Source organism: Asparagus officinalis, chromosome 4, assembly GCF_001876935.1.
Source record: "Asparagus officinalis chromosome 4, Aspof.V1, whole genome shotgun sequence".
NCBI classification, from domain to species: Eukaryota; Viridiplantae; Streptophyta; class Magnoliopsida; order Asparagales; family Asparagaceae; genus Asparagus; species Asparagus officinalis.
In genome coordinates, this window is record NC_033797.1 from 1,706,373 (window position 1) to 1,730,095 (window position 23,723).

Below are 23,723 nucleotides of genomic sequence, written 5' to 3' on the forward strand. Positions count from 1 at the left end.
TTCAGCCCCGTTTCCAATGCTGTACACTCCTATCCCTATAAATACCTCCCTAGACACGAAATAAAGAACAGAGAGCAGATTGGGGCATAGAGACTTGAGCTTTTGGTGATTTATAGGAAGAGAGAGAGAATTTTCATCTTTCATAAACATCACTTGGTGATTCCTAGAGATCTAAGCTTAGACTTGATTTTTGAAAGAGTGAACATCTTACATCAATAAGATATTCTCTTCAAATTCCTACTTCGATAAACGAAGGAAGGATCTTTAAACACCCTCACAATCTGTGAATCGGTGGTCCACGAGCCAAAGCACTCCCGACACAGGCAAAGTCCCACAAAAACAGAATTCGATAAACGATTTCTGTGTTATTTTCTCGAGAGTTGTAATTTTCTCAATTTTTCATTGTAATTCTCTGTAAACGATCAAAGTTTTAATGGAATCGGCAATGGAAACGACTTTCGCTGAAAACAATGACAATGGCAGTAGTAAAGAAAATATGTTGATACAGAGTGAAGATACGGGGACACTAGACTATGATTGGGATCAAATTGTAGGAGATTTGGACTGATGTAGACAAATTGGAGATGATAATATTAGTGGGACTAATGTGATAAATCTGGACAACCACAATGATAATAATGCAGTTGATGGAGTTGGGGAAGGAGGTAATGAGAGAAAGAAGAAAGGCAGAGGAAAGGCTAAACCAAGAAATAAAAGCGAATGGTGTAAAGAACATTGTGCAATGAGAGATGATTTTGACTCTGATTATGGAGACAATGACAATTTGAAATCCCCCTATAATCAAATGATGAGCAGGAGAATGCTGGATACTCTGAATTTAGTTTTGATGATGGACCAATACCATAATTTGAAGTTGGCCAAATATTTTCTGATTTAAAGGCATTTAAAAGTGCAGTGAAGGATTATGCAATGAAGGGAGGTTACAATGTGCCTTATAAAAAGAATGAATCAAAGAGACAGAGGTTGATATATTAGGGTAATTGCGAGTGGCAATTATATGCCTCTGCCATACACGGGGAAGATCAGACAACATTGCAAGTAAAGAGGTATGATGCTGAGCATAGTTGCATTAGGACCCAATACAACACACAATGCACATCTAAATTAGTTGCAGAAAATTGTTTTTAGTTAGTACTACATAGACAAGACACTAGACTAGTTGATATTAAAAATATAACATCATATGTGCAATAATACAAATAATAAGTTGTGATTAAATTTTAAACGAATATTTAATAGACAAACGAATCGAATATACATCTGGTTAAATTCTATTCTTTAGTAAACTCGAATACTAAAAAATATTTGTTTAGTGGTAAATGAACTACCGAATCGAATATGATCGAATAGTTATTCGAACAATTATCGAACCATTTATTAATTATTTGGTTCATTTCCAGCCCTAATTGAGGGACTTGAATTTACCAACCTGCATCAGAAACATGTTGGATGTCATGTAAATCCTGCACGTGTAAAGTTGGCGCTGCGATTACAAGCAACATATTTTGACTGAATTCTCTAGGGTGGGTTTGTCATTCTTTACTTCAGAAGAGACTTAAAAAGTCTTAAACTAGATGCTGGCCAGAGGGGTTGTGTTAGGTGTATAGCTTCCACTAGTGGTTCATAGATCTAGTCGTATGCGGAAACTTTGATACACAGCCAGTTCTCATCCTTTCACCATTTAGTCAGGCCTTAATGACATACGATCAGTTGATGCTGAAAGATTAGTTTGTCTCTCTGCCAAAATTTCCCTCTTAGTTCTTCTAATTTCTCATAGTTTTGTACAGAGCATCATCCTTCTGTCTTTACCTTCTCTTTCTATTGCTGCATTATATTTCCTTCCATGTAAGTCCTCCTAGCAAATTTAGATTAATCGACACATTATAAAATTCTCAGTCCCAAGTTTTCTACAAATGGGAATTATTTATTCATGTTTGTATGAATTAAACTTTCACATAATACGTCGCTTCCTTAAACAAAACTCTGGGAAAAAGAAATAGAAAAAGGAAATAAAAGAACAAATACTGAGAAGGATGTCTATTGACATACAGTTTCTTTACCCCCTTCCAGATTTTCTTACAGGAAATTAGCTTCTTAACATATGGGGAGGGGTGCACCATTCCAGTCCTTGAGGCACGCGAGCACAGCATCAATCATCTTCCCCTGAGAAATAGCGACAAACACCTTATCAAACTCCTCTCCCGGTGATCGAACCTTCTCCCCTGTCAGAAGCTCAGTCCCAAGCTCTTCCCTCACAAACCTATACAAAGGATAGGATCTGCATTCCTTAATCCTGTTGGCAATTGCTGCACTTCCATTCTCCACTGCAACTCTAGCAGCCTCCACCTCTTTGGGCAGAACTGCCTTGAGCTCCTCTTCAAAGACAGCAATCTTTTGAAATATGGAAGTGTTCAAATCTCTTTCCTTCTCTCCATTGTTCAGTGCGTGCTCAACGAGTACTTGCCTTACCTTCTGCATCAGTGGGTAAGTGTAACTGCAAGGATCGTCGATGTAGGCAAAGACATACTCTCTGTCAATCACCTTGATCAGTTCCTTCTCGCAGAACCTTGATGGGTGAAGCTCCCCGTTGACACCTGTCGTCAACACTCTCTTTGAGACTTGGCTCACTGTGTTCTTCACTGCTTGCTTGAGATTCTCCTCCAAGTGCCTGAGATCGATTGCTTGGCAGAGCGCGACTAAAAACGTGGAAGTCATCAGCTTCAAGATCTCTACAGCCTCTGCTGTCTTTCTCGATGAAATGAGTCCTAAAGAGTTGACATCTTGATTGTGTTGTTCGGCGCTTTCAACATGGTTGGTCACCGGATTGGCGAGATATTGAAGCTCAGAGCAGTAGGAAGCCATGGCTATTTCTGCTCCTTTGAATCCATAGTCCAAGCTTGGGTTTCGTCCTCCAGAGAGATTGGAAGGAAGGCCGTTGTTGTAGAAATCGTTGACAAGCTCCGATACCTGAGCAAACATGAGCTTTCCAATGGCAGCGATGGCAAGTCTGGTATTGTCCATCGATACACCGATAGGAGTCCCTTGGAAGTTTCCACCATGGAGAGCCTTGTTCCTCGAGACATCGATGAGCGGGTTGTCGTTTACTGAATTGATCTCCCGTTCAATAGACTTGGTGGATGAGCGGATTACTTCAATCTGAGGACCGAGCCATTGGGGCGATGTCCTCAATGCATAACGATCCTGCTTCGGTTTCTGAAGGGGGTCGAGCTCGTGGACCTTCTTCGCCATTTGCATATATGAACTTCCTTCTAAGATGTGCTCCATGATCGCCGCTGCTTCAATCTGACCCGGGTGATGCTTCAATTTGTGAGTGAGATGGTCGGTGAACTCAGGCTTCCCTTGCATCACCTCGCAAAACACTGCAGAGATTATCTCAGCCAGGACAGCGAGAATGTTGGCCTCGAAGAGGACGGTGGAGGCGAGCGCAGAGCCAACAGCAGTGCCGTTGACAAGCGCAAGGCCTTCCTTCGGTTGAAGCTCAAAGAACCCGCTGGGGATTCCGGCGAGCTTGAAGGCCTCGGCAGCGTCGATCTCAGAGCCATTGGGGCCAATGGCCTTGGAATTGGGGCGGCCGGTGAGCATTCCGGCGATGTAGGAGAGAGGGACAAGGTCGCCGGAGGAGGAGATGGTTCCTCGGAGGGGTAGGCAGGGCGTGATGTTGGCGTTGAGGAAGGAGGTGATGGCTTCCAGGATTTCGAAGCGGATGCCGGAGTAGCCCTGGAGGAGGGTGTTGATGCGGACGAGCATTGCGGCTCGAGTGGCAGAGGTCGACAGCATGTTACCGGATTCTCTGCCGGAGCCGAAGATTCCGGCGTTTAGGAATCTGAAGCAAAGAAGATCTCATCAGAATTTTGACTTGTGTGTGTGCGCGCGCATCAACCTTATTGTTATTAGTTCAAAAATAGGAGTTGCAGAGGACCTTCATTTTCCGTACAAATTTTAAGTTAATTATTTAGTGTACAATATTTTTTGTTAATTTCGGATGATTAGTTAAAAATCAGGGTTTTATCTTAGTTCATGGGGGCGTGCAGAAGGAGTGGATGGCGCGTGGGGTACTGCATGGTGGTTGTGATTGTTGAGGTCAAGTGTCCTTTCATTGAGCTGTTTGTTCCCTGCTATCACGTTTTGTGTTTTAAGCAAATATTAAACTAGTTAACTAATTGTAGTTGGTGCTAATGATTGTATTACGTCTTCATTTGATTTCTTTGTCGTTAAGTATTTAAAAAAATAAAATAAAATAACCTTTCTTTGACGTTGTCAAGATATATTTGCTGGTATAATGTACTAAAAGACGATCATCATTTTAAGTTATTTTTGAATTTGTTGATTTATATTTGGGCCCCTTCTCATTGCATCTATCTCAATCTTCGTGCGTGTTTACTTGAGAACCAGTTTAGTTGTGGACCAGACTGAACTGGTTTAAGCCCTAGAAAATGAACTAAAAAGAACTGGACTATTTTTGGCCCAGCTTTTGCCAATCAGAAAACGGTCTTAAAGCTGAAAATGAACTAAAAAGAACTGGACTATTTTTGGCCCAGCTTTTGCCAATCAGAAAACGGTCTTAAAGCTGGACCAAGTTTATATTTGGTCTAGTTTTACGAAGTTGCCAAACAAACCCTTAATACAGGCTGGCAGATGGGCCCCTTGTGTTGCTCTCTATTTCATTTGCGGGCCCACCAGCTGGCCACTATTATGCATTCCGATTTTAGGTGAAGGGTAAACGTCCAAATCTTAAACTTAAATTACATTCTAGTTTAAATTAATTTGCTGATAAAAAAATGTGGGAACTTAATTTGCATACCAACTGCCAAATAATAACAAATTTGTAGCAACAATTTCATTCAACAAAGTGGCGGGGCCGCTTATGAGCTTGAGGGTGCCCTGGTCCCTCCATACTTTTAGAATTTACACTACTAATAAATCATTAATTAGATTGGATATAATAACCATAAACCCCTCAAAAGTTTGGAATTTACATTACCGATAATCACGTTAATTGTTTTATACGTTTGTATGATATTTTTTTTTTCAGTTAGATTTTATGGTGTTATTTATATCTTTGAATGGAAAAGCATACGGATTTGGTTTAAAGTTGATTTTATTACCTAATGAGCTCCTTCTGAAGAGCGCCGCCCTGCTTCGTCCTCCGGTGAGAAGTCGCCCCAAACCCCGTGGTAACCCCGTAACTGTCGGTCCCCTTCCCCATACTCTCCATCACCCAGTCGCTGCTCGCCTTCACCCCCTCCCTCGCCGCCTCTGCCAGCTCCACCCTCCCCTCCCCCATCGCGACCGCCGCCACCTGCGATATCTTTAGGTCCGCCCCCTCCAGTTTCACAACCGGGTTCCTGAAGTCCTCGACCATCCTCTTCACCTCGTCGAGGTGGCTCCCCGTGAGGGCCTCTGCGGCCGCCCCCCAGTTAAGGGGATCGGCCTGCTTCGTCTTCATGCAGATATTCTCCATGTATTGTATTGAGGTGCCAACTGTTGTTTAGTTTGTAACGGTGAAGGAACGAAATTAAAAGGACTTGATGCTTTTTTTTTCCCTGAGGATGGAGGGAGGGAGGAGGAGGGGTTTAAATAGTTTATGGATGAGGTAGGTGATGGGGGTTCGTTGGGAAATGATTGCGGCCGTTGGATGCGTGGAGGGCGATTGGGTGGTGGATGTGGTGGACACGTGGCGGGGATTGGTGGGAGTGGGAGGTTGTTCGCGCGCTCGTCAAAGATGGGAGGAGGAGGTTGGTGACAGAATCTAGTGCACGCCTCGTCACTTGTTACACTGCTCGGAAATTCAATAAGTTTGGCATATGGCCACACGGCTTTTGGAACTCAAATTAGGATAAGCCCCATGTGGTTTGCTCTGTAAATCTATTAAGCCCATGCACTACCAAAATCAATATTTCGATCAGGGCAAAGTTGGAATATTGTGAAAGTAGTCACGTGCGACTCACGTGAATATTACGATCACTCAAGGAGATTCGGAAAGAATATTAGGGCGAAATCGCTTCTGCTTATTTCTTCCTCCCGTGACGGAGATCAACTAGCATGAAAGTTCAACCTCTGAAAATCCTCACCATCCGTGTCCACTTAAGAATGAAAATCATCATAAATAAGAAGATTCGCTTACAATTCGATCCCTCGTTCGTAATGTGATATGTTTCTTGGTGATGGGTTCCTGTCTTGAAGGAGACTGATGTTCTTAGGGGGTGTTTGGTTACATTTCTATAAATTATAGGAAATGTTTTCCATCTAAAATTTGATTTTCTTGTATTTCTTAAAAAAATTATAGGAAAAGTTTTAAGAAGTTAAAAAGTACAAATTTTCTTATTTTTTGTATTGTGCTTGTTTGGTTCAAAACAAGAAAATGACTCATAACTTTTAGGAAAATAGCAACATTTCCTATAATTTATAGAAATGTAACCAAACACCACAAACTTTATAGAAAAATGAGAACTTTATAGAAAATTGTTAATGAATTTTATTATTTAAATAATAAATGCGTCAGATTTCCAAGAGATTTCCGCTCATTTTAGAAGGAAATCAATTTCTATAAATTTTGGTACTTTTCTATACTTTACAGAAAACATTTCTGTAAATCTTTTTTGAGCCAAACACAGTTTGTGGAAATCTATAGAAAACTCTTAATTACAGAAATGACATTGTTTGTACTTTTTGAGAAAACATTTCTCAAAAACAATACAACCAAACACCCCCTTATCGTCGTCCAAGAGCCCACTTAAAGCCATCATTCATAGTGTTGTATCCATTATAGACCCCCAATCTTGAGGTAATTTCTCATTTATTTTTGGGTTCAGTTTTGCTTAGTATCTTTCTATTGGTCGTTTGTTAATTTGGTTAATGTTGAAAGAAATTCTTGTTGATTTGAACTGATTAATTGAGAAAAATTCTTAACTTTGGGCTTAAATAACATAGGTTTTACATAATTTTATTTCATAATTTCCATGAACTCTTCATCTGCTACATGACTTCACGTGTAGAGTGCAAGTTTCCAGGTTGCTAGATTTTCAATACATCTAATACAATCATTGTTGATAGCTACGATGTTAAAGTTTTCAATTTGGTTTTGATTTTCAACTAAAAAGCAAAGAAATTTTCTTTCTATTGTTTTATCAAAATCAGAGTTTTTATTATGATGATATTCCTGAAGTTTTCATTATAATGCAAGTTTTCGCTATGATTTTTTAAGGTAAAGTTTTTATTATGATTTTTTATAAGTTATATGATTATAGGGTTTTTTTTGTTTTAATTGGTCATATTTTTTTATCAGAGAATATATTTCTAAGTAAAATATGGTTAAATTCATGTTGCATATTGCTTTTCATTTGCAAGTTTTTGAATGTATGCTGACTATGCCTTGATTTCTCTTGTTTGTATTTCTAATGTATTTAGATGGAAGCGAGGGGTAATGACAATGGCAGTAGTAAAGAAGATGTGTTGATACAGAGTGAAGATACGGGGACACTAGATTATGATTGGGATCAAATTGTAGGAGATTTGGACCGATGTAGACAAATTGGAGATGATAATATTAGTGGGACTAATGTAATAAATCTGGACAACCACAATGATTAGAATGCAGTTGATGGAGTTTGGGAAGAAGGTAATGAGAGAAAGAAGAAAGGCAGAGGAAAGGCTAAACCAAGAAATAAAAGTGAATGGCGTAAAGAACATTGTGCAATAAGAGATGATTTTGACTTTGATTATGGAGACAATGACAGTTTGAATTCCCCCTAAAATCAAATGATGAGCAGGAGAATGCTGGATATTCTGAATTTAGTTTTGATGATGGACCAATACCACAATTTGAATTTGGCCAAATATTTTTTGGTTTAAAGGCATTTAAAAGTGCAGTGAAGGATTATGCAATGAAGAGAGGTTACAATGTGCATTATAAAAAGAATGAATCAAAGAGACAGAGATTGATATATTGGGGTGATTGCGAGTGGCAATTATATGCCTCTGCCATACATGGTGTCACGCCCCGCTTCCCAAAATACCGGGAATCGGAACGCGAACAAGCCCGCGACGTATTAGATTGAGATCGAATCAAGATCGGTTTCGGACTCGAACTCAGAAACAGATTTACTGCCTAATCAGGATCCGGATCTACCATCAAATTGGGACAACAAATCGAATCCAAACGCAAAGAACCGGAAACAACGGAAAACAACCAAACCCACCACCTAGATCCATAGGACATCACTATCCGATCCATAGGAGCCCAATTGACGTCGATGAACGACTGAAGTGAGTCGGCGAGCTACGTGAGCTTACAGGATTTATAAGAATTTGGAATTCATGAACAGAAAATTACAGAAGCTTACCAGTAAAAGACAAGTGCTCCCTCTCAAGTGACTGAGTGGCTGAGCGACTCCTCGGGAGGCGTGATCTCCTCATCGACATAGCTAGTCTGCAATGAAGACCAACAGCTCGGTCAGATCGAGAACCAAGATACATAAATCAGAGCGACTGAAGTGAGTCGGCGAGCTACGTGAGCTTACAGGATTTCGGAACAACCAAGACCCGGACCAATCAGGAACCCGGCACTGTTCACAAAAAAGGACAACGCCCCTCATGCCTCGACCACTCTACAGATAATCCAACCACCAGAGTGGATCGAACTCCACCCCCACAAAGGAGGGTATCAACTCTTCCCAACTGCCTCACCAAGGAGGACAGGGCGGGGATGCGATAAGCAGCATGATATAAGAATTTGGAATTCATGAACAAAAAATTACAGAAGCTTACCAGTAAAAGACAAGTGCTCCCTCTCAGGTGACTGAGTGGCTGAGCGACTCCAATATAATAAACAACACAGACAGAAAATATACATATCACAACTGAAATATCATCCGAGACACAAAGTTTGAGTCAAACATGCCCTTATTACAAAACAGTCCAACTAAAATAGGAAAATACATAGTCCGACAAAATAAGAATGAAGTACTGCAAAATGACTAAGTCCATCGAAAGACTAAAGGGTAAGGTACTACATAAGTAATCTAGTGTAAAATTACAGAAGCTTACCAGTAAAAGACAAGTGCTCCCTCTCAGGTGACTGAGTGGCTGAGCGACTCCTTGGGAGGCGTGATCTCCTCATCGACATAACTAATCTGCAATGAAGACCAACAGCTTGGTCAGATCGAGAACCAAGATACATAAATCAGAAAACAAAGAGGTAAGGGGGGTATTTATAGGTGTTAGGGGACCTCTAGGGGGCTTGGACACCCCTAGGGTGTCTCAAGAAATCCGAGACACCCCTAGGGGTGTCTCGGATTTCTTGAGACACCCTAGGGGTGTCCAAGCCCCCTAGAGGTCCCCTAACGCCTATAAATACCCCCCTTACCTCTTTGTTTGGGAGGAGGATTTTTGGAGAGCCTTGGCGAAGCCCTGCTGCAGTGGAGAGTGCCCGTGTGCTTCAACAAGGAGCAAAAATTCTCGGCCAATAATTAAATTCAAGTGCAAGTCATCAACCAAAAGCTCATAAGAGCTCGGCTGCATGCAAATTCGAATCCGAATCATATACAAGTTCAAACCATACAAGTTCGAGACTCAAATCCATAATCATCAACCACGAAGATGAAATTTCGGCCATGAACAGTTTTCAATTCAAACACAAAAAAAAAAAAGAAATTTCAACTTTAGTGAAGGCACATGACACCATAAGTACAGCAGTAGAAGCTACATCATCAAAAAAAAAAAAACATGTTTTCCGAGACAGCAAACACTGTCTCGCCCGTCGAGACAGCAAAAGCTGTCTCGCGAACCTGTTTTCTGCCAACTGTTCTTGGAGGTTATAAATACCCTCCTAAGGCCATTTTTCCAGGGGGCTGATCATTGTGAGTACTTCAGAGCAATCCAGAGCAATCCAGAGCAGAGAGAGAGCAGAGGTGCTGATCTTACGGCCAATCCTTGATAATCAGGCTTTGACTTGATTTCAAGAAGAACGACTATCTTACATCGATAAGATATCGTTTCAATTTCTCACTTCGATAAACGAAGTCAGAATCATAAACCCCTCACGGTTCAATCAGAATCTGTGATTTGGTGGTCCACGAGTCAAAGCGCTCCCGGCACAGGCAAAGATCCCACGAAAGCAGTGATCCAAACAACGATCCTGCGTTTATTTTCTCAAGAGTTGTAATTTTCTTTTTGTTGTGTAAAAGAGTCTTATAAAAAGGCTGTTTTCTTTGAATTTATTGTAATCGACCGAAGATATAATGAATTCGACAACAAAACCAACTTTTGGCGAAAACAAAAACAGGTGTACGTCAGCGCACATAACGTACGGCAAGATCCCACAAGGAAAGTAGAAACAGTCGAACGACCAATGCAAGAATAATAATAATAATAATAGTAATAATCTAAATGAAATCCACCACCAGAATATAATAATCAGAAGAATCTAAAATCGATCGGGGTATTTTCGTCCGTTTTCGTCCGTTTTTGAAATTTTCGAAGGTTAACCTCATCTCCCGGACAATTTCACGACATTTTTTGGAATGTTCATAGTTCGACTTCATTTCCCGGATAATTGAGAGGCATTTTCAGTCAGATTTGGAATTTTCGGAGTTCAATTCCGTCTCCCAAATAATTACGAGATATTTTCGTCTATTTTCAGAATATTCGAGACCCAATTTTATATTTTGGGTGATTTCATGATTTTCCACCTATTTCGGAATATTCGGGACCCAATTTTATATTTTGGGTGATTTCGCGATATTTTCGCCTTTTATATCGGATAACTGACTGTTCACAAATCCCCTACGTGCATCCAAACCCGCGAAACGGTTCGGTGAGAGGACTGCACGTAATCCGATTTCGGCCTGGTTCGAACTCAAGCAAAACTCGGGTGACGAAACGATTTCACTAACCAAGTGTGAAACGGTTCACTTGGCCCAACAAACTAACCCCAGCGCGAAACGGTTCACTGGTTCTAGTCTGGAAGATACATCAACAGTCTTATCCGACCACATGAACATTAACTTCCCCATCCCAACTCTCTTATTTTTCTAAGCTAACATATACACATTATCCGACCACATGAACATTAACTTCCCCATCCCAACTCTCTTATTTTTCTAAGCTAACATATACACAAGTTTCTAAGTCTTAAACAGAACACCTCAGGCCACACTAGTCATGAATTTCTAACAGTTTTCATGCATAACAAAGAGTAATAAATGCAGCTAATCATATACAACAATATCATAACATATCACAAAATTAAAATTAAGAAACATAAATCATGAATAATTCATAATAATCATTTTTCTAAAATAAATCTTTTAAAAATATTTATAAATGTCCTAAAAATAATTCTTTTATAATATTCTTAAATAAAAGTTATTCTTAAATTGATAGTTATTCTAAATAAATCTTAAAATTATTTACAATTAATTCTAAAAAATGTCTTTCGTCAACAGTAAATCTATTAAATTTATATATATACTCTAAAAAATGATTTTTTTGTCAATAAATTCTTTAAAATTATAAATTATTCTAAAAAATAATTTTATTTTATTTTGTCTTTACAGTATCTATTATCAAAATATTATTTTTAGTACTTTTTAATATCATTCGTCAAATAAATCCGTATAGGTCATCACAGACAGTGGTGGAGCTTGAAAAAATAATTTGGAGGGGGCGAAGTTACATAATAAACTCATAAATACTTAATTCATTCAAAATAATCACCAATTCAATGTTATATAAACATCTAAAACTTTGCACGCCGAGTTTTCATCTTCTTAAAATAATCAATCACAGAATCAGTATCAATTTCTTGAACAATCTCTTTCTCGATATACATAACTAAATTATCTGCTAAGAATGCGTCTTCCATCTTGTTGCGGAGCCTTGTTTTTACAATTTTCATGGCAGAAAATGCTCGCTCGGTAGTAGCTGTAGACACCAGAAGAGTTAGAACAAGGCGAATTAAGCGGTCAACAAGAAAAATATTCACTTTTCTTTTCAGTTTCAGCCAGTGCCACACATAACTCGGAAATAGTTGAAAGACTTCTCAATTTTGGATCATTACGAGCGTCGAGGACAAAATGTTCCAGTTGAAACTTCAAAATGAGCTTATCTTGACCATCAAAATCAGCAGGACACGTCAATCAACGCGTGCGCGTCAGTCAAACACGTGCACGTCAAACCAACTCGTGCGCGCCGATCAAACACGTGCACATCAAATCATCTCATGCGCGCCGGTCAGCGCGCGTACGTCAAATCATCTCGTGCGCATCGGTCAACGCGCGTACGTCAAACCACCCCCCCCCCCCCCAAATATATATAATACATCAAAAAAAATTTGAAACGAAGGGGGGGCGATCGCCCGCCCAAAGAACAACTAAGCTCCGCCACTGATCACAGTATATGTTTTACAATGTGCATGGTTATACGTTATTGTCCACAGTCCATTACGTCCATGACAGTTTTATACGTTATAGTTCTCAGTTCAATATGTTCGCGACAGTTCTATATTTGTAACGTGTAATTATTCGGGTAACGAGTTCGTATGCATAATTAATCTGTGATCATTCTAAAATTATACTGAGCAAGAATAGGGATCTTGCCTCGGGGTTTTTGTCGAACGATTCGACGTCGATGGGCGAGTCCGCGGGTCTGAAGAGCGTCGGTCGGAACTCACGACGAGGCTGTCCGTGACGGGGTAGCGGCTCGCTGCTGGGCAGAGGGCGCTGCTCGACGGCGAGCGGCGACTAGGTTCGAGCGCGGCTCAGGCAGTGGCTCGAGGGCTGCCGGCGAAGGGCGGCGGACGGATGAGGAAGAGAAGTTGCTGGAGGTGGTTCAGGGCGCTGACGGAGGAGGAAACGAGGAGAGGGCGGTGCTGGTGGAGGCCGGCGGGCTCAGCGGCGGTCGAGCGGGGTGAGAGGCCGGCGAACAGGCGTGGAAGAGAGTGATGGGGTGCGGGTGGTGTTGGAGCTAGGGCTGGTCGGAGGGTTTCAGAGGGGAGCGGCGGCCGTCAGCTGGGGATGCTCGCGGCGAGGTCGAGGGCGAGGTCGGCGTCGGGGAGCGCTGGCGAGGTTCGCGGCGGTGGTCGGAGCAGGCTGCAGGCTGAGCTCAAGGGCGGAGCTTTGGGCGGAGGAAGAGGAGGCGGGCTGTGGGCGGCGAGGCGGAGCTTAGGGCAGAGCGGCGGCGGTCGCTCAGCGCGAATTGGCGAAGGAAGGCAGCGGCGAAGTCGGAGGGCGGAGCTCGCGGGCTGAGCTCGAGAGAGAAAAGTAAGTGTACGAGAGAGAGATAGGGCTGCGTGGGGTTTAAATAGATAAAAAAAAGAATAAAAAATTAAAAAAAATAAAATAAAATAATGAATGCGGTGCGCGTGCAGCCGGTTTTTTGGAAAAGAAGAGGAGGGAGAGAACGGGGTTGTTGGGGTTTGTCGCGGGAGCAAAATAATGTTGGGGTATTTTCAAATGGGTTCAGGTATTTAAACGAAAATAATTAAAATAAATAATTTCGGGTACTTAAAAATTAAACTAATTACATAATAATTAATCTACAAATAAAACGTACATTTTGAGCTAATACAACAGTTGATATGAAACTGTCGAAAATATACTCGTATTGTATAATTAAACGGAAATAATTAATAATAAAAATATATTTACTTATATTTAAAATCAAATAATTATGTGACAATTATCTACACGATAAAACGTACCAGTTGTACTAATACGACCAATAATACGCAATAGTATAAGAAATTATACAATTAATACGTAATTAATAATACAGCGTATTATACAAAAATATACGTAATAATAATAATAATACCACGTATTATTCAAAATGATACGTAATAGTATCGGTAACACGACGGATAAATCCCAGAAATTTTTATTACACTAAATTAATTTATAAATATAAAAACCATTTAAATAACTATAAAACTTAGACTTTAAATCATAGAAAATTATAGAAAATCGAGAAAAATACAAATACTCTTTTAAAAATCATAATTAAATATTTTAAAATACTAAAAATTTATTTTAACTAGTATCAAAATTTTACGGTCATTACACATGGGGAAGATCAAACAACATTGCAAGTAAAGAGATATGATGCTGAACATAGTTGCATTAGGACTCAATACAACACACAATGCACATCTAAATTAGTTGCAGAAAATTGTTTTGAGTTAGTACTACGCAAACAAGACACTAAAAACCAGTTGATATTATGGAAGACATACAAACAAGATTCAATTTTCAAATCTCAACCTGCAGAGCTAGGGCAATGTGTTTAGAAAAAAAATAATGGTTCTGAAGTACAACAATTCCAAAAGTTGTATGATTATTGTAATGACTTAGTTGAATTGAATCCTGGGACCACAGTGAAAGTGAAGAAAGTTTACCCTGAATCAGAGAATGAAGCAAGGTTCCAAAGTATTTATATATGTTTTCAGCTTTAAGGGATGGGTTTAAAAATGTGTGTAGACCATTTATTGGATTAGGTGCATGCCACTTGAGAGTAAACATGAAGGGTGTTATCCTTATAGCTTGTGGGTAGATGGCAATAATTGTATGTATCCATTTGCTTTTGCAACTGTTGAGGGTGAGAGGACCATTACATGGGAGTGGTTTATGGAATTATTGGTTGTAGACATTAGCGGTGGAGATGAGCAAGGGTGGACTTATATGAGTGACAAACAAAAGGTAAATGATTTGGTTAACAAGTTATCTTTCTTATTGTTTTATGCTAAATCGATATTTTTCTAACCTGTTGTTGTACATGTATAGGGGTTAATTAGCAGTAGGAGATTCTCAACCACAAGTTGCTCATAGTTTTTTGTGGGGAAGAATTTGAGGCCAAGGAACCAACTTTTGAAGCAACAAAGAAGATGGAAACGAATACTTAATGGTGGAGTTGGCTGAAGTAGACATTGAATGTTAAATTATGAAGCTAGGTGGGAAAATAATATGGAACATAGACGAACAAAGAGCAAATAGGAATGGTGGGAAAAGTAATATTTTTCCCTCCAAAAAAAGAATAATTTCAATAAGAAAAAAAATACCCTTCCTTAGTTATATAGAAATACCACGGTGACTAAATAGATTCAAAATTAAAAATATAGAGGCTTAGTAAATTGAAATAATGGATTGAGGGTTTAATAGATTTGTAGGGCAAACCAGGAGGGCTTTTCTGAATTTGAACTCTGGCTTTTGAAAAGAGAGTGACAAGGTGAAAGCAAATATTAAGAGTATTGATAAGCATAAATCTTTACTGTTTTTGTACTCCCACTAACCGAGTGACTGACTACAAACATTTTTACAAATTTCAAAGAAAGGATCTCACATATTTGGTTGCGGTAGTACAAATGTAGTATATAGCATTTTCTAAATATTAACGTGGCGCTTATGAATTTTGATATAATCAAAGTGAAAATGATGATACATTGACATAAGAAACTGGAATGACGGATTAAAACAATTATCAGTTGTTTTCCTCACAGACAGCGACAATGTTTTAGTAGATGGTAATGGATTTGTATATTATTGTATAGAATAAACAATGTAGATTGTATTATTCATTTTGCTAAATAAGCTAACAAGAGATACGCTAGTAATCGGATTCATCTTGCTTGCCGCATTGCGGCACGTGGATTTTATCATTCATATCTTTTGGTGACTCGGGTCGTTAAATGAGATATTTATCACTCACATTTGATGTTTTCTAAGATACTAATTAGCCTTAATTAAAGCCAAGAGGAGAAATGGATGAATTTGATAGTTTGGGGGACTTGTATATGACATTGTAGGTCACAATATTCTGTTGGTTGGTAGTGAGGAGGATACACCAGATTCTGATCTGCTCTTTTGGACTAATCCCAGCTAACCTAGACAGCTAAAGGTCTCCTAAAAAATTCATTGCTAAAAGGACTTGTACATGTCTGGATTTCTTTCGTCACAACTTTCTCTAGAGAAGCCCAAATGCTTCTACAGAGTTTTATACGATTTGGATATATTTGCTGAAAGTTATTGAGGAACTACCTCATGAGGGACGGTGAGTCTGGGCTGCTTGAAAGTCTTTTAAGTTTTCTAAGTTATCTGACGTGTCTTTTATAATGTTTTATAGATCCACGAATCTTCTACGCTTGAAGGATTGTTTCTAGGTTTACTCTGTATTTCTTTGGTGGATTCTATTGAGCGTGAGCGTTTATCTAACATCGCTAAGGCGGAGTCTATTGGAGTGGTAAATCGTCATATCCATCTAGAGCGGTGAATTCTATATCTGTTAATCAACCTGCTAAACTTAGTTATCCATCATTTATTCTAAGATGGTGATATATGTATTCTTAGAGTGATTGGTATCTTATTCGGTTATTTATTCATCTATCGCATTCATGTCGTGCCGGTATCAAAGGACAATAAGTAGTACTTTTTTTTCTCACTAGTTTTTACACACGTGCAATGCACGTGATTTAATACTATGATTAAGTATTTTTGGCAGTTTGTGCTCATTTTTTTCTTTAAACTCTTACATCCCGATTATTTTTTTATGTTTGTTTAAATGGGATACACCCAATTTAAAATTTCATGTTGATATTTGAATTGACAAAAAATAAATATAATTTAAAAATAATTTGAATTTTCATATTATTTTTGACCGATATGAAACTAAGCTTTATTTGAGAAAGTATAGCATTGCAAAGTGAAAAATAGTAAAATAGTGTTATACAAGGAAGGTGAATATTTAAAACCAATATGGCAAAATGATTGATTTAAAGTATGTTAAAACGATGCAAAAGAGAATATGAAGTTTATTCCTAATCATTGATAGACTTCATAAAAAAATATAAATTAAAGACTAATGCTAACTCTAGTATACTTTTATATGATAAAAACATCCACATAAGAATATAAAAGTATTGAAAAAAATTCATGAAACTCCCTTCTAAAGATTCCTAATTTCACTCAAAATAATTAAACTATTCTATAAAATATTCATAAAATATTGTTTTTATTTCTTCTATTTTATTTTTTATTGAGTTAAGATCAATCCTTCTCCAGGTTTATCATTTATCATTTCTCGGACAATTCTAGAGTATTGTCTTCATCATCTACATCAATTGTGATATCAGGCTAATTTTGTATTTTTTATGCTATTATCTTTCCTAGGCTCGTTAATTTTTTATCATATCATTTAACTTTACAAAGAAGTCAAATGTACTTATGATGTTCAACACAAACTGCTCAAAATATAGACTTTGATTTTTTTTCTATTTCAATGAGAATAAATATTAATTTCATATATATAAAATTCTTTGTGTTCCTAATTTATTACTTAAATAAATTAGAAGCTATCTCTTTATTTTCCTCTAAAATGAATTCTTCTGATGTGCATCCAATAAGAATTTCTGTTATTTCAATAATATTACCTTTGCTCTATCCCTGTCATTTTCCATAAAGATCTAAACTAAATACCTGCATTATTCATTACCAATTTCTCTTAGATTATAATATTAATATTTAATTTGAAGAACACAGTATGGAATTTATGAATACTTACTAATTTTTCTTATGTCTTCCATGGAGATTTTTTCTTTGATTAGGATAAAGTTATTAAATTATTTTTTAATGTAACTCATTCAGTGCTTCATTAATAGATATGTCTTATGTTAATGCCAATTCAAGTGATTCATTGACATTTTCTGAATTTTAGATTTATTTTCATCACTTTCCCATTTGCAATTTAAATAACTTAATTCTTTTAAAGTTATCTCTAAATATTCTAATAGTTTCTCCATATGTAATTCCTTGTATTCTTTTACCCTATAAATATTATTAACGTCAAAGATTAAATTTTCTAAATTAAAATCAATTAATGCTAAGGTATTATTATAGTGTTTTATCATTTCTAAGGATTTAAACATCTATCAATTAATGTTACGAATGTATTTTGGCTATCCCAACTTATTACTAAAATTATATAAAATTACTTTAATTTATATAGTACCGATAATTTTTAATCTATAATATTTTTAAAAATTTTATCCATTAACCGGATGTTTTTAATCAATTCTTATTGTTTTTGTTTACCAGTATCAACTTAGACTATTCTTAGATGCTGAAAATGGATAGTAAATCCCTAAATTAGAAATTTATATATAAATATATATATATATATATATATATATATTGGTAAAATTTTCGGGTGTGATTTATAATTTTTAAAATTTTGAAAGAGTTTTTAAAAAAATTTACTTTTAAGTTTGGTAGTTGTAAATTCTATGTTTCATGTGTTGGTGGTAATTTTTTAAATGTTAGTATATTTCTTGTAACTCTAAAATTTTGAGGGTGTCTTTTGCAATTATTAAAACTATAGATTAATTTTGAAAAATATTAAATTTCAGCGGTCTACCAATCGACGAATTTGATGTGTGCTAGTTAAAATTTTTGAAAATTTAGAGTTTTTTTTTACGATTTTTAAATTTTGAAGGAGTTTTTTAAAAATTTTGAGGTTAATTTTGGCAAATTTTACTTTTTTAGGTGTCTAAGGGTAATATCTTGAATTCATCTTATTTTATTTACAAATTTTAGAATTTTAGGATGGTTTTTTATAATTTGAACTTTTGAATGTGTTTCTATAATTTTTGAGATATTGAGGGTGTTAATTAAAAAATTTAAATTTAAATGTCAAAAATTTTAGGTGTATCATGGTAATCTCTTGAATTCATCTGTGTTGTTTGTAAGTTTTAAAATTTTAGAATTTTAATGTGCTTGTCTGTAATTTAAACTTTTGATGGTGTTTCTATAATTTTTGAGACATTGAGGTGTTAACTGTAAATTTTAAATTCTTTACAAACTGATGTTAATTTTTTAATTTCATGTTTTTTATTTTAAGTTTTGAGACATTTGGATGAGTTTTATAATTTTGAACTTTTTATGGTTTTTTTGCAATACTTCATGTATTATAATATGTTATCTACTTATAATTTCTTTATCTTAACAAACTAATATTATTTTTATGTTTTATATATTTTATTAATATTAGTTTTTTTAAATTGTTAAGCTAAACATGGTTCACATAGGATTAGGATAAGATATGATTATGATTAGGATAGATTAAGATATAAATAAAATATTTAAAATAGTGAAGGGTAATATTGACCATTAAAAATTAGAATTTGATTATGGATAAGGTAGTTCAAACTATAAAGGGGTATATTTGTCTAAAAAAGATTTTCCGAACTCGTGCTTTTAAAGGGAGTATGATTTATCATGATTTCTCACCAAACAAAAGAAAATCTATACTACTTATAAAAGAGAATATCCATGTCAAAACTTTTGATTTCCTTTATTACCCTCTCAATTTTTTTATAACTCACAATTATACCATTATGTATAAAGCTAATAATCCACAGCCTCTTAACTATGCTCCTCTTCATTTTCTTAAATTATTTCGTCATTCACTAGAATATATTAATAATTTATAATGATAAAAAATCATAAATATATGATAATTTATTATAAAGAATTATTAATTATATAAAATAATAAAAATTATTTATTTAATATATTATTGTACATAATTATAATCACTAATAATAGTATAAATAGAGTTATATCTTTTTGTTGTAAAAACCATTACCTTGTTTCGATAATTAATATCATCTTAGTTATAAAAATTTGGACGTTATAAATTAAAATTATATTTATGTTGGAAAATTAATGTATATAAAAATATTTGGATCCTTGAAATTTACGAGACATATACTTTCCTCTTCTTTTCCCCAAAAATATTTGGTCAATCACTAGAATATATTAATAATTTATAATGATAATAAAATTAATAGATATATTACAATTCATTACAAAGAATTATTAATTATAATGAAATAGTAAAATTATTTATTTAATAAATTATTGTACATAATTATAACTATTAATAATAGTACAAATAAGGATTGATTCTTTATATTGTAAGCTGTATAACCTTTTTCAACATTATAATATCAGCTTCATAATAAAAATTAGACGTTATAAATTAAAAATACTTTTATTTAGAAAAATTATTTTATATAAAAATATTATATCCTTAGAATTTATGAGACATGCCCTTTTTGTTGGAAAGAAAATGTCTCATAAATTTTAAGGATTCAATAATTTTATATAAAGTATTTTTCCTAAATAATAGTATTTTTAATTTATACCGTCCATTTTTTATTGCTAAGATGATATTATTTATCAAACAAGGTAATATTATTTACAACATAATGTCATATAATATTAAAATTATTTCCATTATTTAATAGATATTGTAATAATATATGTACATAACATGAATATTTAATAATATAAATGGTTTAATTATTTCGATAGTGTTACTTTTTTTGTCGCTATTTCAATAGTGATTAATTGCATTATTATTTAATAATTATACTCTTAAATAAATTGTTTAATAACATAAAAAATTTAAATAACTATTAAATGCATGTTAATAATATAAATACTAATAATAGATTAACTTAAATTTTTTAATTATAGTGTAATAAAATAACTTTGTCAAATGTTTATATATAATTTATTATATAATATAATATTAAATACAAAAACTGTCCACGTGCAAAGCACGTGCATTATACTAGTATTATATAAAAGTTAAAATAAGAAAGAAAAACTCAAAGTTTTCTGTGTAAAGAATAAATTATTTATTGCCGCGTTAGATTTTTCCTAGTAAGATGAATGGTTTGAGTGACGGGATATTCTTAACTTCTGTTCTTGTTTGAAAAAATGTTCATAATTAACATAGCGATTAAAAGGGGCGTAGTTTCAATTTATTTCTCAAAAGAAGAAAAAGAATGGGGAAAAAAAGGATAGGATTAGAAGTCTCTCATAATTAGTAGATTGAGTTTATATTCTCAACTTTTCCTAGTTGTTAATTTATAGCTCTATTTTTGCGGATAGACTCATACACTTATTGTGATTGTGTCTTTAATTCTTTGTACAACTTTATGAGAATTTGATAGGATTAGAAGTCTCTCATAATTAGTATATTGAGTTTCATTATGATAAGGAGTTTGTATTTTATTCTAATTAGGAAGTTTGATTAGGTAGGGTTTTAATTTTCCTATATATAGTTTTTTATTATTGAAGGAAAAAACATGGAGATGAGAGATATCCTACATTCTTGTAATCTAATATTAGCAGAGAGCATGGCCTGATTCAAGAATATTGTGCGAGAAGCGAGGATTTCGCAATATTTGTCCATTCAAAAGATTGTAAAGAAAGAGCTTTGGAGAGAATATGAGAGTTGACTATGTATATGAGGTTGAAAGATTGAAAGACGAGAGTTGAGTAGTTTCTCTTATAGTTCTCTTTGATACATAGTACATTTCTCGTATTGTTGCCTCGTGAATGTAGGTCAAAGTTGATCGAACGAACTACGTAAATCTCTGTATTCTTTCTTCTTGATGTGGTTGTTTTCTATCCCGTGGATTATTGATTGGCTTCCAAGTTACGCGGATCATAGTAGGCGGGGAGACTAAAAATCCACAGTAAGTAGTATTAGAGTGATGGTTATGAATCCAGGAGTTTGTAAGATAGAAGTCGTCATCATGCGAGACCGAAAATCGGCGTTAAAAGAATTAAGATGAAGAAAAAGAAAGAAAAAAAGAGAGGAGGCAGCTGGCCAATGGTGAAGGACGACCGACAGAGGCACAGCCGGCGTAGGCATGGCTTGTGACGAAATGCAGCGACTGGCGTCCAAGCAGTGGTGTACAGGGTCAGAAATTTTCTTTGCCGGCTTCCTGAAGTGTGGAGGAGAAGAATTAGTCTTCACGTGACAATAAATTTGTACACGTGAGTTGGGGTCCACATAAAAAGAAGGGAAAAATATGTCCAGGCCCAAAAGTGGGAACTTCGTGTGACTAGCCCTCTTGTACTTTGCCCCATGTGGAAAAGCCCCAAAAAATGAGCTTTAATGTTTTAAGCCCCCTCCACGTCAGCTTTATACTAAAAGCAGATCGTATTTTGGAAAAAAGCCGAAACTGCCCTTCTCTTTCTTCCCCAGACGAGTCCTGGTCCCGAACAACAGAAGTCACTTCTCATTAATGCGATATGATGGGAAAAATGGAGGGAAATTTCCCCCTTTTTTTTACTCCATCATGAGCAATAACTAGTTAGTTCTCCATTACTCCTCCTTAGACCAAAATTCTCTCCATTACTCTCTCCATTACTATCCCTTCAAAATAACTAGTTAGTTCTCCATTACTATCCCTTCAAAATGGCTGAAAAGGACATCATCTGCATTGTCTCTTCGCGGTATAAAGCGTTATTCTTGAAGATTAATTCTTCAACCACCATCTTGGATCTCAAGTTTGATGTGGCAGAGAGGTTAGATCTTCCATACGAGTCATTAATTTTGGCATACGAAGATCAAACAGTTGGAAGCTTAAAATTTCTCATTGAGAACGATGGTGATCTGACGTCTATGGTGGAGCATTGCCACAATCTTGGACTGAAAGAGGTTCACGTGCAAGCTTTTAAAGAAGGAGATGATTCTTCGAATAAACAGGAAAACGAGCAAGTCCGACAAGACATGTAGGTTAACTGTAAAATCAATTAACTTAAGTTCTAATCGTCTTCTTGTTAGTTCTATACTAGGTTTAACTGGACTTCAGTTCTAATGTTTTATTTGTCATTAAGCAGTTCTTTGTTATGCTCCATACTAGAGTTCTAATGTTTTATTTGTCAGTTCTAATCGCTATTTTGTTAGTTCTACTAGAGTTATTGCTAGTTCCACTATAGTTCCCATATGCTGCAAGTGCTGCAAAGGTTGTTAGTTCTGATCTATGTCTTGTTAGTCCTAATAGTTATATTGTTAGTCCTAATTGTTATAAATTAGATATAACGTGATATAAATTAGATATAACTTGGTATAAAATAGAACTAACAAGCCATCAGTTAGAACTGACACTAACACGCTACAGATTAGAACTAACACTGTGCACATTAGAACTAACATGCTACAGAATAGAACTAACACGCTGCAGAATAGAACTAACACGCTGCAGAATAGAACTAACACTGTGCAGATTAGAACTAACACGCTACATAATAGAACTAACACTGTGTAGATCAGAACTAACACACTGCAGAATAGAACTAACACTGTACAGATTATATTATTAGTCCTAATTGTTATATTGTTAGTACTAATGGCTATATTGTTAGTTCTAATCTATGTCTTGTTAGTCCTAATGGCTATATTGTTAGTTCTAATGGCTATATTGTTTGTTCTAATAGCTATTATGTCAGTTCTAATCAATGCACTGTTAGCTCTAATGGTTATATTGTTAGTTCTTTCTAGTTCTAATTGATTCTAACTGCAAGCAATTGTCGTTTTTGCTTTTTAGCTTTTGCTATTATCTGTTGATACTTCTACTATTTGTGTAGTTTATGATTAATTTTTTGATGTTCTTAATATTTGTAGCGCTTCCAGCAGTTTGAACTCAAAAAGTGTAGACTGTGGCCCGTCGGCGTTGTGGACCACAAGTGTTCTAGATAAGAATCCCAATGACAATCCTTCCGGAAATGATATCATGACGATTGATGACATGATTAGCAGATCAGAGAGGATTCCTGCTTGGTGGCACACAGCTTTAAGCGGTGAGGGACAACGATTTGAAAGTGCGAAGGAGT

The 23,723-nt window shown here is 35.8% G+C and overlaps 1 protein-coding gene across 1 annotated transcript; it reads right to left on the reverse strand.

The window, feature by feature from the left end:
* LOC109836321 (phenylalanine ammonia-lyase-like) lies at positions 1,952 to 5,572 on the reverse strand. Its single transcript, XM_020404184.1, has 2 exons — positions 5,148 to 5,572; positions 1,952 to 3,865 (listed from the first exon to the last, which is right to left on the reverse strand). The coding sequence occupies exons 1-2, from the start codon at positions 5,501 to 5,503 to the stop codon at positions 2,116 to 2,118; spliced, it is 2,106 nt and encodes a 701-aa protein (XP_020259773.1). The 5' UTR covers positions 5,504 to 5,572; the 3' UTR covers positions 1,952 to 2,115.

Excerpts from the sequence above, each read along its gene's own strand:
- LOC109836321 (XM_020404184.1), bottom strand. The coding sequence starts at position 5,503 with ATGGAGAATATCTGCATGAAGACGAAGCAGGCCGATCCCCTTAACTGG. Across the intron at positions 3,866-5,147 it reads CTTCAGAAGGAGCTCATTAG|ATTCCTAAACGCCGGAATCT; the intron begins GTAATAAAATCA and ends TCTTTGCTTCAG.